The sequence below is a fragment of the Elaeis guineensis genome, chromosome 3, assembly GCF_000442705.2.
Source record: "Elaeis guineensis isolate ETL-2024a chromosome 3, EG11, whole genome shotgun sequence".
NCBI lineage: Eukaryota > Viridiplantae > Streptophyta > Magnoliopsida > Arecales > Arecaceae > Elaeis > Elaeis guineensis.
In genome coordinates, this window is record NC_025995.2 from 8,592,049 (window position 1) to 8,607,305 (window position 15,257).

A 15,257-nucleotide genomic window follows, 5' to 3' on the forward strand; every position below is an offset into this window, starting at 1 on the left:
CGGATAAATTTGTTTGGGCTCAGACAGGTGCCAAGGTGCTCCTTTTCTTTGGATTTAATGGCCACAACAGCCAACAAAACCTACATCACTTGGATTGGTCCTTCATCCGACAAAGACCCCCATAAGAGTCTTTTCCAAAAGCTCCTCTTCTTAGAAACATCTGGCCCCCACGGCTGTTTTCTGGGCCATACGTGTCACGTACAACCATTGCTTTAAAAGGGCCTAAATTTGACTTCTGACCCTGTTACGTTTAGCATACGGCTTCTCTCTCATCTAGCATTCGACTTGGGTATTTATTGTTATGGACTGGATCAAATGATAGACTTTCGCTAGTTACGCATCGCCAACAAAGATGACTAGCTAGTTGAAAATGATCTAAACCGTCAAGCAAATTGACATTGGGTGAAAATTGAATCAAAAGTTGTGATTTTTTTTTTTTTTTTTTGAAAGTTCTTCTTCGAATGGATTAGATTATGACATTTTAATTTATTCTCTAGCTGGCATTAAATCATATACGCATGAGGATAAGGATTGTTTACATGCAAGATGGACCCCATCTTTTTCCTGATACATCTATGTAGGTCTTCTTTTCTAATGCAATGGGGGAATGAGCTATGTGACCCCTTGTGCTCCTCTCCCCCTACCTAATGTCAGGGCTTGTTTGGTTCACAATTAGAATTAAAATTGGAATAAAAATTATAATAGAATGGACTAGAATCATAATCGAAATGGCCATATCCGCAGAAACGTTTAGTTTGTGATGGAATCGAAATCAGAATGCAATTTTAAATCTTTAGAAAAGATTAGAGATTGAGTTTTAGGAAGACGGGGCTATTGTCATTCCGTCTCAGTATTGAAATCGGAATGGGACTCTTTCTAAACAAATGGTTGGAATGGAAGTTATCCATTTTCATTCCGATTCTAGACTCTAATTCTCTTCAATCAAATATCTCCTTACAAGATTTTACTAAGCAAATTCTTATTGAGAGACCTATTGTTTTGGTTCTTTCAGGCTTTCTCATGCTATATTGTGTTGGCTTTTGCCTGATTCTCCTATCTTTAACTTTATAACCTTTCTGAACCTTCGTTACTCTTGGTGCCTATAAAGTTGGAAAATAATAAAAATCATGTTTAATATATTTGAAGTGTTTAATTAGTTAAACTTGTCCCTATGAATATATGAAGTCCACTATAATCATCTTTATATATTAAGAGAAATCTTAAGATCTAATTATGTATGATAAAACCCTTGAGCTTTGGGACGTGGGACTGGACTCTACAAAAGTGAAGCCTCCGCTGCACACCCGTGCTCTTAAAAATAGAGAGAAACACACCGGATGCTTCTTTATTCTTCCTCTCCCCCTCTTTAATGAAGAGGCACATGCGAAATGCTAGAAGTTGTAAGGCACCTACATTAAGGGATTATCTAGTGTTAACTTTTTAGGGATAAGAAGTCATTAATTGTTGTAAAACTAAAAAAAAGCAAAAAATTATGTTGCTAAGTTGATCGTCAGTAAATATTCATCCATTAAGAGAATATATTCATAGTTTATCAAAACAAAATATATTCATGGATTATATTTTCCAAATTTTGCTTCAATATATTTTTTGTTTTATAAATGAGATTTTGTTTTTGAAGTTTAAATCTTAGCTCTTGAATTCAAAAAGGTACATGCAGAAGTTGCTGCTTTCATTAGCTCATTTAGATTAGTCAACTTGAAGCTAGATTCGGTACTCTCACAAGAATCAGATCTATTGATTTCTCCAGCCTATAGGTCTACGTCGCAGCCTGTAAGTTTGTCAGTCTGCGGGATTTAAAAAAACAAATAAAAAAAATCCATTAAGATCTTTTTTTTGTTTCTCATAAGATTTAGGTTGCAGAGGTGTAAGGTTGGTACGTGCTGTACCTAAATAGTAGGGATGAAAGTGATATAAGTATTATATCTATTTTTGTATCCAATTCAATTTAAATATGAATAAAAATTTTATAATTTGATTAATATCTATATTTGTATTCATATCCGTCAGAAAAAAATAGATATGGATATAAATAGACAACTATGTGATCCGTTTTCAATATTCGAATCTACATATAACTCTATATAATTTTATATGATATTTATTAATTTTTTAAAAAATATATAATCGTATAAATATATGATTAACTTGATTTATTATCTATTTAGTAATGTCTTTGACTTTGTAGTTATAAAATTTAATTATCTAAGTTATATCCGTCATTATATCCATATTTCTAGTATTCGAATTGTATCTGTATCTATTTAAAACAAATATAGATATAAATTTTTACATTCGAATAATATCCATATCTATATTTTATATTCGTCAGACAAAATAAATATGAATATAGATATGCTGTTATTCGATCCGTAATCGATCCAATTTCAGCCCTAGCAAATAGATAGCCAATCCAAAAATTTAGAAGGAAATGCAGCTTAATTTCGGTGGATTTTCTAAATAGGGCCTAAGTTGGAAATCTTGATTTTCTTTCCTCATTAAGATCTGTTTGGATGGTCTGACAAGATTGGACTAAATTTCTTGTTGCATTCATGGAGTAGGAGCATCTTTTAGCATGATCCATATAAATCCCAAACCTCCTGGGGAGGAAGTTAAAAAGATCAGAAATTTTTCTTCGTGTTGGCCAATAGTCACTAGGCTGAAATTTAGACTAGGATCTGGGTAAGCTTTTAGAGCATGCAGACTTGATGAACCAACAAACCTACACAAATATCCAACCAGATTTGAGTTTGAATCACAATCAACATGATAATTGGATCCAAAATAGAGAGGCCACCAAGCTTCCTAAACCGATTCTTTCACTTTTCTCTACGAGAAATTATTGGTTAAAACTATTCTACCATCTAGATTTTGAACCATCCAATAAAAAATCGATATATCATTCACTTCAATTAAAAAAAAATCAAGCAAAATTGTCACTAACATTTTGAACGCAAAAGGATTTCACCTTCATCCAAGCTTGATCGAAACTTCTAGATGAAAAAAATATTCACTTTTAACCATAGAATAGATGATAGTGAGTCATACCTTTTGCATGAAAAAATGATTGAGATCTTCTGCCGTGAAATGAACAGTTAGATCGTGTTTTGCATATTTTTCAAAATGAAATGTTTGTGGAAGAAAGAGGTTGGATGAGCTTAAAAACCATGCAAATTGTGATCCAACAGTTACATTCCAAAAAGAAATACCAATCATTCTTCCGCACGAAGGACATAATCCAAATCCATGAATGACGTGGCTACTTTTTCTTAATCTCTAACCAATAATTTTTTCCAATAGAGACTCGCCCCCTCGTTCATAATCTCTAGCCTTTGTTTTGTTTTTTTTTTTTTTTCGTGCTTTGTTAAGGATGCATTAGTTCGCAAGACCGTTTTATTTATATAGCGGGAAGTTCTCTAGTTCGCAAGGTATTATCCTGAAACGGAATATGGTACAGATCCCCGTCGCTTTCGCGTGGCGTGTAACCTAACAACCATCAATTTCTACCAAAAAAAAAAAAAAACCTAACAACCATCAATCAATGTCGTCAAAGCTGATGAGATTGGACGGCCTCCAAAGAAAATCCTAGCTTCAAATTTACGTTTATTTGACAATGTTAGGCCCACGTACTTGGCTTTAATTTCCACCACGGCTTTAATTCCCACAACCAACGCTTTTAAGGTCCACTGAAATCGTTCTCGTGGCCGATGGTTGGTGTTTTCGTATTTTTCTGGAATCAGAGAGGACCTTCAGTGTGCTCACGTAACCCTACTACTGTGCTCGTAACCAGGTGAAAACAAGAGCTAGAACCGGAGATGTTGGCTTAGAATCATCTTTTAAGGCTGCGAGATGCATGGTTGCATTTAATTTTATATTGATTATTTATTAAAAAAAATTAAAAATATTTATAAAAAATAAAAAATTAAAAAAATATTTTTAATTAAATTTTTTGGATGATATCTTAAATTATTATAAATAGTATCAAAGCGGATCCGATTAATAACTTATATGGAATAGGAGATACTACAGTACGGATTTAGTGAACTGATGCAGACGTATATTTAGTATCACATCGGTTATTCGTTAGAAAGATCTTTAGTACTTATATAGGACCAAGAAACTCCAATAATAAGTCTTGTTAAGTGAGATCATGAATTGTTACGAAGGCTATTTTGAGTCAATGGTTCGAATAGTTCTTTGTTATTCTTCTTTCGAACTTATATGTCAATTTGTTCATTGTTTTTAGATCCACAATTTTATCGGTAATTCAACACCTACTATCTACAAAGACTACTGAAGTTTGTAAATTTCTATTTAACTTTTAAGGTTTTTATCTAAGTTACATACTGCTTTCTACGAGGATTAGGAATCCTACGATGCAATAGTATGTGCAAGATCTCACTCTCACTTCTCATTATCTTGGTCAATCTGGATTGATATATATTGAAAAATAGCTAAGAAGATATAAAATATGTTCTTTTTTGTTTTTTGAAAAAGTGATGATTACTCTATCAAAAATCAATGCCTAAAAATACATATTGTTTTGAGTATGGCTATATAAATTTACCAAGCAAAGGAGATTAATTAAGAGTGTTGTAGTAAAGTAGTGCTAGGAATGTAAGATGCATATAAGAGGAATCATCCTATGGTTCCTATATGAATTTGTTTTTATTATTTATGTAATTTGAGATATGTTTCTTTTTTTTTTTAGCTAGTGTTTTTTCTTTTTCTTTTTATTAAGTAAAATAAGAATTAAACCAGGGCATGGTTATTAAGATGATAATATGACATTTGATTTGGAACCTAAATATAGAAAACATTTGCTTTCATTTCTAGACTATCTATCCACCTTACAATGACTATTGAGGAAAGGTGTGTTATTTGGCAACCTGAATTCTTGGTGACCTCATAAAATTTAAGATATTTCAATAATAAGTACTCATGGTAACTAAGCAAATAAAAAATGAAGTAGCATGATACAACTTGTTGGCCCATGTTTGCATCCCTACTATATAACTTGGTTTTACAAAACACATACAACTTCTTTTCTTCACTTTTAAAATCATTGTTTTGTGCTCTTCTTTCATGTGTAAATCTAATTGGATCCATTCATCCATGCATAGAAGTGTAACTAGCAATTCTAGCATCATTAAGTCTTCTTTTAATACTTTGATGCATGTCAAATAGAGAGTTTACCCCCTTCCCCTCCCCCTCCCCTCCCCCAATTTTGGCTATCCTTTTTGCCAAAATGAGTAAAAGGAGCACGAAGAAATTATATTATTGCCATATGATATAGGTTCTAATTATTGAATAATATTGGAGGAAAAATAGTTACAAATTGATTCTTTTTCTTCTTAGACTTTTTCTCACTTCCCACTCTCTCTCAAAACCGCACGATGTGTTGTTGTTTGCTCACAGATGGCTAGCTGATCCTTGGCTGAATACACCCACCTCCAATCTTCTCCGATCCCTCTCTTCTCCATTCCCTTATTATTATTATTTTTTTTATTTTCTCTCATTTTTTTTTTCCATATTTTTCTTTATTGATTGAAACTTAAATATTTATCCAAGTTTCAAAGTTTATTTAATTTTTGGTTCCTAGTGGCTGTACACACCTATCCCTCATTATAGACATAGTTATAAATAATTACGTACATAGCTGAAATGTATGTAGGGATAGCGTAGTTATGTTCAGGGACCATAAAATGATATATAAGAACTAGTATAAGTATATATAGTATAAGTGTATACTAGCATATAAACTGTGTGATATATAGGATGCAATTTATATTCTTTTCGAACTATTCTTGAAGCCAATAATTATCATATTATACCAATAAAATATATATGATTGATGGTTTCTCTTACATTGCTTTTCCATATATCTCTTGTATAAGTACAATATTATTTAGTATTAAAAATTAAAAAAATATAAGAAGCCTTTATGTTATTTCATTAGTTCTATAACATTAATTTGCCATTTGGCAGTGATACTAATTTCACAAAATTGCACTAATCTCTGTGAATAAGGATCGAATCATGTAGACATAATATTTCTAAATATGAGCAAATTGTAAAAAGAAAACAAAGTGAAGCTATAGAGCCTTACCAGGATATTCAAAGAAAAAAAATATTTTTTTTATAGTATGAGAGGACTGATGGAATTTATTGAACAGCCTAAGATATGATAGAGCTATGGCATATCTTTGATTGATATGGAGCAAGTTTTTTTAAAAAAATATATACTCAAAGATGAAAATTTTTAGACAAAAAATATGATTTGGTCAGCAACAGTATCCTTAGAAAAACAAAGATAAGCAGCAGTAGCAATGGTTAATTAGATCATGAAATAGTATTATATGTTTAACTTACAACATCAGCAAGATGATATTCTCCTATACTTTTTATTTATTTCATTTATTAATTACATAAATTGATAAATATATAGATTGCTAAAAATATTATTATGTCAACCAATTTCAGTAAAAGCCACAAAGGGCAAATTAATAATTTAGTGCCATTTCCGCTCCACATGCTCCATTTCTTATACTATTTTAGAAAGCAAAAACATGATAAAATTGAAGAAGTAAAGTTGTATTAACATGATAGATGGGTGATCTCTCTTTCTTCTCATGATCCTGATTCATGGGAAGAAACCTAATTTAGGATCTCTTATATTAATAAACAAAAGAATCAATCTTCAAAATTAAAATAGGAAAAGAAATTTGATAGGATGATAATAAAATAAAAAAAAAATAAAAGAGATCTTATGGATATTCATATTAGAGATAACAATTTATCATGGAATCAACATTCCTATCTGTGCAAAATAAATAGTGCTCAAACCATAATTCCAATGAGACCAAAATAAAAAGAGGTATTCACAAGACTTGATAGGAGATAATGAATGATGGCCACCATATACGCCATTTTCCAAATACCCTATTTAGTGATGCTACATTAGGATACGAAAAGAAGAACTATCATTATAATTCTATAAATTAAATATAAGCCATATTTGTCTACTATTAGGCAACCAATGACTATAATTTATAAATTTCTTAATGATGAATTTCCTCCAATTTAAGCAAAAGAAAGAAAGATAATGCATCATGTTTTTTGGCAAGAGGTTGTAATGCATCGTTAAGAGATTGATTTTGTAAAAATTGGATTACAATGATATCTTAGACCATAAATAAAATTAAATTTCTGCATAATTAGCTTCTAAATGGGTTCTGAATAAGTATTTTTTTTTGAAAATAATTATCAATATAGATGACAGAAGTATAGTCTGTATATATGGCAAAAGAAAAATCTGTCAATACAAAGCCTTCATTTTAATATATACATATTAGATTAGATATATGTATATCTCGTATAAGTATGTGTAAGACTAAAAATTAAATGATAATAGTTAAACGACCATGTATTAAAGTTCGGTAAAAAATTAACCAGGTATTAAAATCTCTAAAATTAATTACTAGATAGTTATTATAGCAAATACGTCATGCATGTCATGGAGAATAATATCTAATTCAATAAATCAGGCTGTGCTTCTGAATATTACTCTATTTAACCACTTGATGGGAGTTATTTTCCATTCCCATTTCACAATCTCCCCCAAATGGTGCTTCAAAGTAACTGCCCTCAATAGTATGATGTATAGAGATCATGTGGATGATATAGACAGGCCACGTATACCATCTCAGAAATTAATCGTAGAAATGGGAGTCGTGCAGTGAAATGCTTCCCCTCTACCCCAAAAGATGAATTAGATTCACCAGACTCCCATGAACAGCATCCAACTTAGATACGACGCAATCTATCGGAGCTTCCTAGCTCCCAACTCCCCCTCACGTGGCACTGCCGTGCTCTCCAAAAGTTTCCACGTCACGAGAGGGCCGTCAAATAAACCGGCAGTATTTTGTCGAAGATGTGTACCTGTTTCCACGCCACGGTGACTGGATCTAAAGCTGCCATCTTTCTTTACTATTATTATATTATTACTTCATCTAATATTACATAGTGTAGCAGCTCCAAAACTCCAATAAATTCTCCCTCAAGCCACCACCAAGTCCCTTCCATTTCACTCCTATTTCCTTCCCTCGCTCTGGTTCATATCTGAACTCAAGACAACTGAGAGGATAAGAAATGGGATGGGCTAAAGTAGCACTTGTTTTGGTGGCCCTCCAAGCCACCACCCTGTTGTTGCCCCAAGCTTCAGGAGACTTGCTGACTCCTCTCATAGCCCCTATTCTCAGTACTGCTCTCATCTCTTTTTCCTCTCTTTCTGCTCTCTTTTTTTTTTTTTGGGTTTCTAATTGTATTGATGGTTCTGATGTTTTCTACTTGGATTTAGTACTCTTTGCTTAAAACTATATGAATCAGCCTTAGTTTGCTATATTTTGCTCCAATTTGGATGTTTTGTTGTGCTCCTCATGTGGGTTTTGCTCACAATTTCCATTAATTTGTGAACAATTCCATTGGGGTTTTTATCTATTTATAACTTGGGATTTTGGTAAGGCAGTTCTTGTTCTGGCTTTGAGAAATTCGTTGCTTCATGAGTTAAGGAAAGTTGAATGGATTTTCATTTTGCTCTCAAAATTTTGTTTAGCTTCTTTCTAGTCGTGATGCTTGATGATTTAAGTTTGGTGACTTGGATGATACCATTGTTCATCAATAATCCGAAATTTTTTAAAAATGCTCATCTTGAAGTTTTTGAGTTCTACGTAGAATTTGATCTTTAGCCTACGGGAATACCTTCTAAGATTTCTCCAGGTAAAGATTTATGTAGCTACACCGGCTGGTATGAACTCAATTTTCAGTCTTTTGATTCCTCTCTACAGATTAAAGTTCAATTAGCCCTTTTCCAATTCCTAGCCTCGTGAATTTTTTTTTTTTTCAAAATATGGTTTTCTTTTTTTTCCCCCCTTTGGAATCCAGTCTTGCAATTCCTCCCATCTAAAAAATTCCTTTCATGAGCCTGCCTTCTTCCCCAATCTTGAAGTTTCTTTGAACTTACTCATGAGAAAGATTAGTTCACATGATCTAACCTTACTATTCTAAAATCTTTTCTTTCCTCTGTATTACTTGTCTCTATTATATATAGACTTCCAACAAGTGGAGAGCTTTTAACATGGGTTTTTGATTTGTTTGTATTGGTGATTTGCTAGATGCCTCCTGTGATAAGGTGGAGTGTGGGAAGGGAACCTGCAAGGCATCATCGGACGATGTCTTTGGCTACGTCTGCAAGTGCAACTCCGGCTGGTCTCAGTTCCACATTGGTGATAGTTTCCGCTTCTCTCCTTGCGTCATGCCCAACTGTAACATCTCTCTTTCTTTCTCTCTCTCTCTCTTTCTAGAATTGGTACAGTCCATCAAACCATGTAGCATAGCAAGGACTTTGGAGTCACTTGTGAGGGGTGGGGCTCAAGCAAAAAGAGTTGATAGGTAGGCAGAAGGCAAAGTTAACATGGGTCTGACCAAGATGATAGCGGAGACAAGACTTAATTTTTGGTTAGATTTGCTCTGGTTAAATTAAAAAACAAAGCCAGCAGAGATAACCATAGATTCTTCTTCATTTGGGAATAGTCTAAATTGAGTTCAGGTTGCATCTAGACCAAAATGTCCCTACCTGTGTATTGGTTCTTTGGTCTCTGGATTAAGCTTGAAGTGTTGCTTCTTGACTTGATAAGCATAGCATGGAAAAGTCATGGGTTAGTGACATAATGAAAAGTTGAGTAATTAGCTAAACTTTGACTGCTACACTGAGTTAGCAGCTGGTTTCTATGCTAAATCATAGACTTGTTTGGATGCACATGTAATACTAAACTGAAGTGTCCTATCTATAATTCTATATCTTGTGATCATCTTTCAATGGTTTATTAATTTATTTGTCCATTTAATTATTATTATTTTTCTAAGAGTAGGAGGGACAGAGGCTTCATCTATTGTTGTTGGATAAGGATGGGTATCCAACATAGATATCTTGTATTAGCACAAGAGATCTTCCCAACTATTTCAGTTGGCACCCTCCTAACTATGGTTTGTTTCTGCCAAAATCCAATCTGGTTTGTTAGAAGGCTTTCAATCATTAAAGTCATTAGTATTTTTTCATCCGGCCTTCCCCTTGGTTCATGATTGATACCAAATCAACACTACAAAGTGAGGGAATAAGGAGTCAAAAAGAATGGCAAAGTTAAGAGATGCATTTGCTTGTCAAATAATCGGATGTATGTAATTGGTAAATTTCTTTTGACTGCATCAACTGGTTTATGGGCTTCTGCTCATTACCAATTCATCATTAATTGCATTTAGTTAAGATGTTTATGCTGTACATGCATTCTTGATTTAGTTCCAATCAATTCATTTTTCCACAAGCTGACTTCTTTAGTCCCGTGGCTAATGGGCTAAAAGACTACTTCCATTAGGCCTATTGGTATGAATTTCTAATATTCACTCCTATGAATTGTCAGTTCTTCAAGCAAAATATGCTATAGACAAGTTCTATAAAGCTAGTATTTACGTATGCTACCTGCTCAGTATGTACAGTCTGTGTAGCATGATATGTATCCTGTACTAAGACAGCTTCCAGCACCTTTTCTCGCTCACAATCATAGTATTGCCTGAAACCTGGTGGTATATATGGGTCGGTACCAAGTGGAACTAAGCAGTTCCACTCTGTTCGGACTGGTTTGGACTAGTTTGGACCGAGTCATGAACCAAACCAGCAAATCAATCTGATTCCATAACAGTTCAGTTCAATACACTCCAAACTGGGCAGGTGGGGTAAGTTTTTCATACCTTAGTTATAGATGAACTATTTAACAGAATAGCTTCGGGACCTAAAGTATATAATTTCCCATTTCATATGGTGGTTCAGAACTACTTCTCTCTTGAGCAAGTGGTCCAAACTTCTTCGACTTAAGAAACCAGACACAAGCGAACAATGAGACTACAGAGTTTGCCATCATTAATTTTTAGAACGATATGTTTCCTCAAAAAATATTTAGAAGCAGAAAACATTTCTCTTTAATGTTTCAGTTTTTCCTCAACTTCACAACCCTCCAAGCAATGTATTGTAGAAGAAAATCTGTTCTTGAGCGATAGATGGAAGAGCTTGGACAGGCTTTGGAAGACAGATCATTGATACAAATGCTTACATCTCAAGGGAATAGAATTATGCTACAAACTAATGATCGCAGACACATCCCTTTCCTTATAAAGATTGAATGGAGAACAATTTTCTCTTAGAACACTTAATCTTTGTCGTCAAAGACCTGTTGGATATGCTTCCAATTAAGTAGAGGTTTGCTTTTGCCAGAAGACATTACTAATTGAAGCAGCTGAGAGATATAAATGTCTTGTTTTAGCTAGACTCGGTTAGCTGCAGGTCTTGAGTGATAAGGGGAAAATTTTCTGATGTACTACAATGCTTTCATGCATGTCAGAAGATTAAATAAGTATTTAGATTTCTGTGTACAACTCTTCTTTCTGTTTCCAGTTCTGATTTATGGTTGCTGTTTCCAGGTAGCATCAATTACTCTTGCTCCAACCAATCTCAACCTCCATCACCCTCACCACCACCTGCAACAAATTCCTCCATGTTGGACCGTAAGCATCACCGTCATCCTCCTCATTTCTGTATTTTCTCTTCCAATACAATCTTAGTATTAGTTCAACATCGAGTATAATACAATCATATCTTTCTCTTTTCTTTTCCCCTCTTGTTTCCAACAGCATGCTTCTGGTCCTATTGTGGAGGGGGCACATGTATAAAGACATCAACTATCGACCACAGATGTGAGTGCAAGGAGGGTTTCAGCAACCTTCTCAATGAAACCAGATTCCCATGTTACAGAGACTGTAAGAACACCATCATCATTGTCATAAAGGAGAACAACAAAAATTGAAAAAGAAAGAAATGAGAGAAAAATCCTGCTTTACTTTATAACAACCCTGTGCTCTTAAATAATGTGGGGGCTTATTGCAGGTTCCCTTGGTGGAGATTGTTCAAGTTTAGGGATCACAGTGTCGAATTCTACCACCTCAGCATCTCCACCTAGTCTATCTGACAATGGGAATTCATTTGCTGGAGGTAAAATAATTGTGCAGTTAAGCTGATATGGTTTAATTTAATTTATTAGTTGCTACACTAACAGTTTAACCAAAGCGGCACATTAAATGGAACATTTTGGTATGTTTATTCAACAGATCCCTTTGCTCCAAACAACTTGCTGTGGCTGTTGGTATTGATGATTTATTTCATCATGGTTCGAGCATCATAGATAGAATTTAGAGCAGCAGAGATGAGATTCTTCCACTGATACATAGATAGCATACATGTGATGTTCGTCTACGGATGAGATTTACACCATTTCGCCGTTTATTTTATTTACTTATTTGAGATTTTGTGTAAATAACAGCTACAGTAAACCATACTTTGTTGAATTTGGATGCCTTCTGTTTCCTTGATCCAAATTCTTAGTTAGGAATAATAATGTGTATTGGATACCTATACATTTAATAGAATATGGAGATTGCTTTGTAGCCTTTTAGTTTATATTCATTTTGTTTTTAGCATTTGCGCAAAGTTGTGTACTTGTGTTGATCTTAAGCAACGGTCCTTTTCTTTCCTTTTTTTTTTCTTTTTCCCTGGTGGCACAAAAGCTTCATTTTGAATCCAATAAAAGAACCTAGAGGCAGGTCGGTGTCATGAAGCATAAACATAATTCTTCGTCTTGATTTCCAAGAAAAACTCTAATAATTCCTAAGTCCTTAATGATGATGCATGCAGCTGTTCTGGATGTTCTATAAGTTCAATATCTCATTGTAAGAGCACCTATACTCATATTTAAGCAAGCAAGCCATCATATTTCATGCGCAACCTGTGAAATATGTGGGATATTTGCCCTCCTCTTTTACCCAGAAAAAAACCTACAACTGGTAACATGCTTGCAAATTTGATTTATGGATTCATGGACTTTCTAGTTAACATGAACAAGTTATAATCAAAGCAAATGGTAATATATTCAGTTTTCTTGCATGTATCATGGTAAGCAAGCTTGATTTTGAAGAGGAAAATTGAAAGTAAGAGGACGTCCTCTTACCAAATTATTCAAAACCCAGATTGCCTACCTGTATTTTGGATGTTTATGCTATGCGTGGGGTTCCAGCTCTAAACATATGTGTTTCTTGGGTTCTGTCTTATTTATAAAGAATTTGAGGGTACATTTGGTTGAGGAGAGTTGGGCTCGGAAATAAAAATGAGTGACTTCCATCATTGTTTGATTACGGGATGTTCTATTCTGGTTTTGATTTAAGAGGAGAATGGAAATGCTTCAATTCTGATTTTTTTTTGATATTCAAATTTTATTTCGATTTCAATTCTACTTTTAATCACCACCCACCATCTCTCCACCACACAACCAAATCCATGCCCCTCCTATTCCTCTAAAGCCGCTAAACCCAAACCTTGAAACCTCTCGATCTAGAGATCTCAACTCTTGCACCACCAACCATCCAACCTCTATTGCTGCTGAACCTTTATTAAACAAATTGCGGCCCTTGAGCCACTTGAGCAGCTCAATTTAATTGCTAGCAAACATCCGCTACCAAATTTCATAGGACTAACGTGCTTTACTCAAGCCTTTGAGTGCCTTGGATGGCATGAAGCTATACAAGTTGAGTTCGGTGCTCTTTTTTGGAGAGTCAAATGGGTGCTAGTACCATGGTATCTCAAGCAAAATGTTTATTAGAACAAAAGCTTACATGGATATTTCTCAAGAAGCTTGCACCGCTCTCACAACACTTGTTCTCTGTCTCAAGGGACTCTCATAGTAGTAGGAGATGATACTTCAGGCTATGTATGCTACATGATGAATGGGAGTATGGTTTTTCAATACTATAGATCTCTAAGAGACATCTCGTTGGATTGAAGCTAGTGTTACGTACTTATAGCCTAAAAGCTTAAATTGGGAGGAAGACTAGTCCAAGCTAATAAACCCATGTGGTAACCCTTTTATTAGTCATTGTGCGACTATGATAATCTTTTCTACCTAAATCTTATGATGCCCTTATTACAATTGCCTTCTACTTGAGAAAAAGGAGCCTAACCATGGCTCGAGTCCTTCTCAACCCCACCAAGTCCTCCTTGATCTTGGCATCTTGTGGTGAGGGAACCACATAATTCATAAAGATTATGATACACAATGGGCTTGTTGCCCACGCTAGCAATCCAGGAGGATGAGGGGAGGGTGGGGTGGGGGTGGGGGGTGAGAACTGGGCTTGCTTTTAAAATTTAACCTGCATCTGAAATTTATGTAAGTGTTGTGAATGTAATGCAGTGTTGAAAAATAATAGTAAGGAAGTAATAATCAAACTAATGAAATAATAGAAAAGTATATTTATAAATAATACATAGATTTTATAGTGGTTCGGAGCAACCTGCTTCTACATCCATTTCTTAAGCTTTTTCTCGAAAATTTCACTAGGTAATGTACTTGATTACACAATTAGCAACTACGACAAACCTTTATAATAGAGTTTTTTTCTTGAAACTCTTTAGTACACTGACTAACTCATGATGTTAGCCAAGCCCAACACTTGGGATCCTTTCTTGGATGCCAGGAGTTGCAACCCAGTAAAGTTGAACCTTTTATAACACAAAATAAACCTCCTTGGGTTAGATGTACAAGTGAAGCTCATAGTAGATGCTTGTATTGTCGAGTAGGTGGTGGATGGCAATTTTATTGCTATTCTTCTTGGCTTTTAATGCTCTTGCAAGTATTTTCTTTTTTTTTTTCCTCTTTGTTTCTAGCTTTTGAGTGCCCAGTTTTTCTCTCTTCGTTCTCTCCTTTTTTTTTTTTTTTTTTTTCTTGGCAAACCTCTTTGTTCTCTCTTTCTTAAATGCAATGAACACTTAAATATTGTAGGAGGATTCAATATAGCTGTTGAAAATCATTAAATGTTTCTATTGCTCTGTTAATGAATGGCCGACTAGCCATTGGGAAGCTTGATGCATTGCAGAGCAGATAATTCCGATCGCCCGAGGGATGACTCCAGTGATTTGGGAGATACCCCTATCATACTTCCATTTTTGCTCATGCCTTTGGAGATAGTTTTTGGATTTTTCTAGTTTTTTTGTATTTGTTTCAAGATGACTCTTGACTTCTAACAGATGGCTCTTGACCTTTTAGGATTGGCTTCTCTTATGTGAGATGGCTCCTGGTCTTTTTGCA

General features: G+C 34.4%; 1 protein-coding gene across 1 annotated transcript; it reads left to right on the forward strand.

Moving 5' to 3' along the window:
- The first annotated feature begins 8,026 nt into the window (after positions 1-8,026).
- On the forward strand, positions 8,027-12,580 carry LOC105042333 (uncharacterized). The gene is made up of 6 exons (XM_010919495.2): positions 8,027-8,278; positions 9,192-9,341; positions 11,548-11,631; positions 11,758-11,883; positions 12,011-12,115; positions 12,232-12,580. Exons 1-6 carry the CDS (start codon positions 8,170-8,172, stop codon positions 12,303-12,305), a joined length of 648 nt encoding a protein of 215 aa, XP_010917797.1. The 5' UTR covers positions 8,027-8,169; the 3' UTR covers positions 12,306-12,580.
- Positions 12,581-15,257: the final 2,677 nt, after the last annotated feature.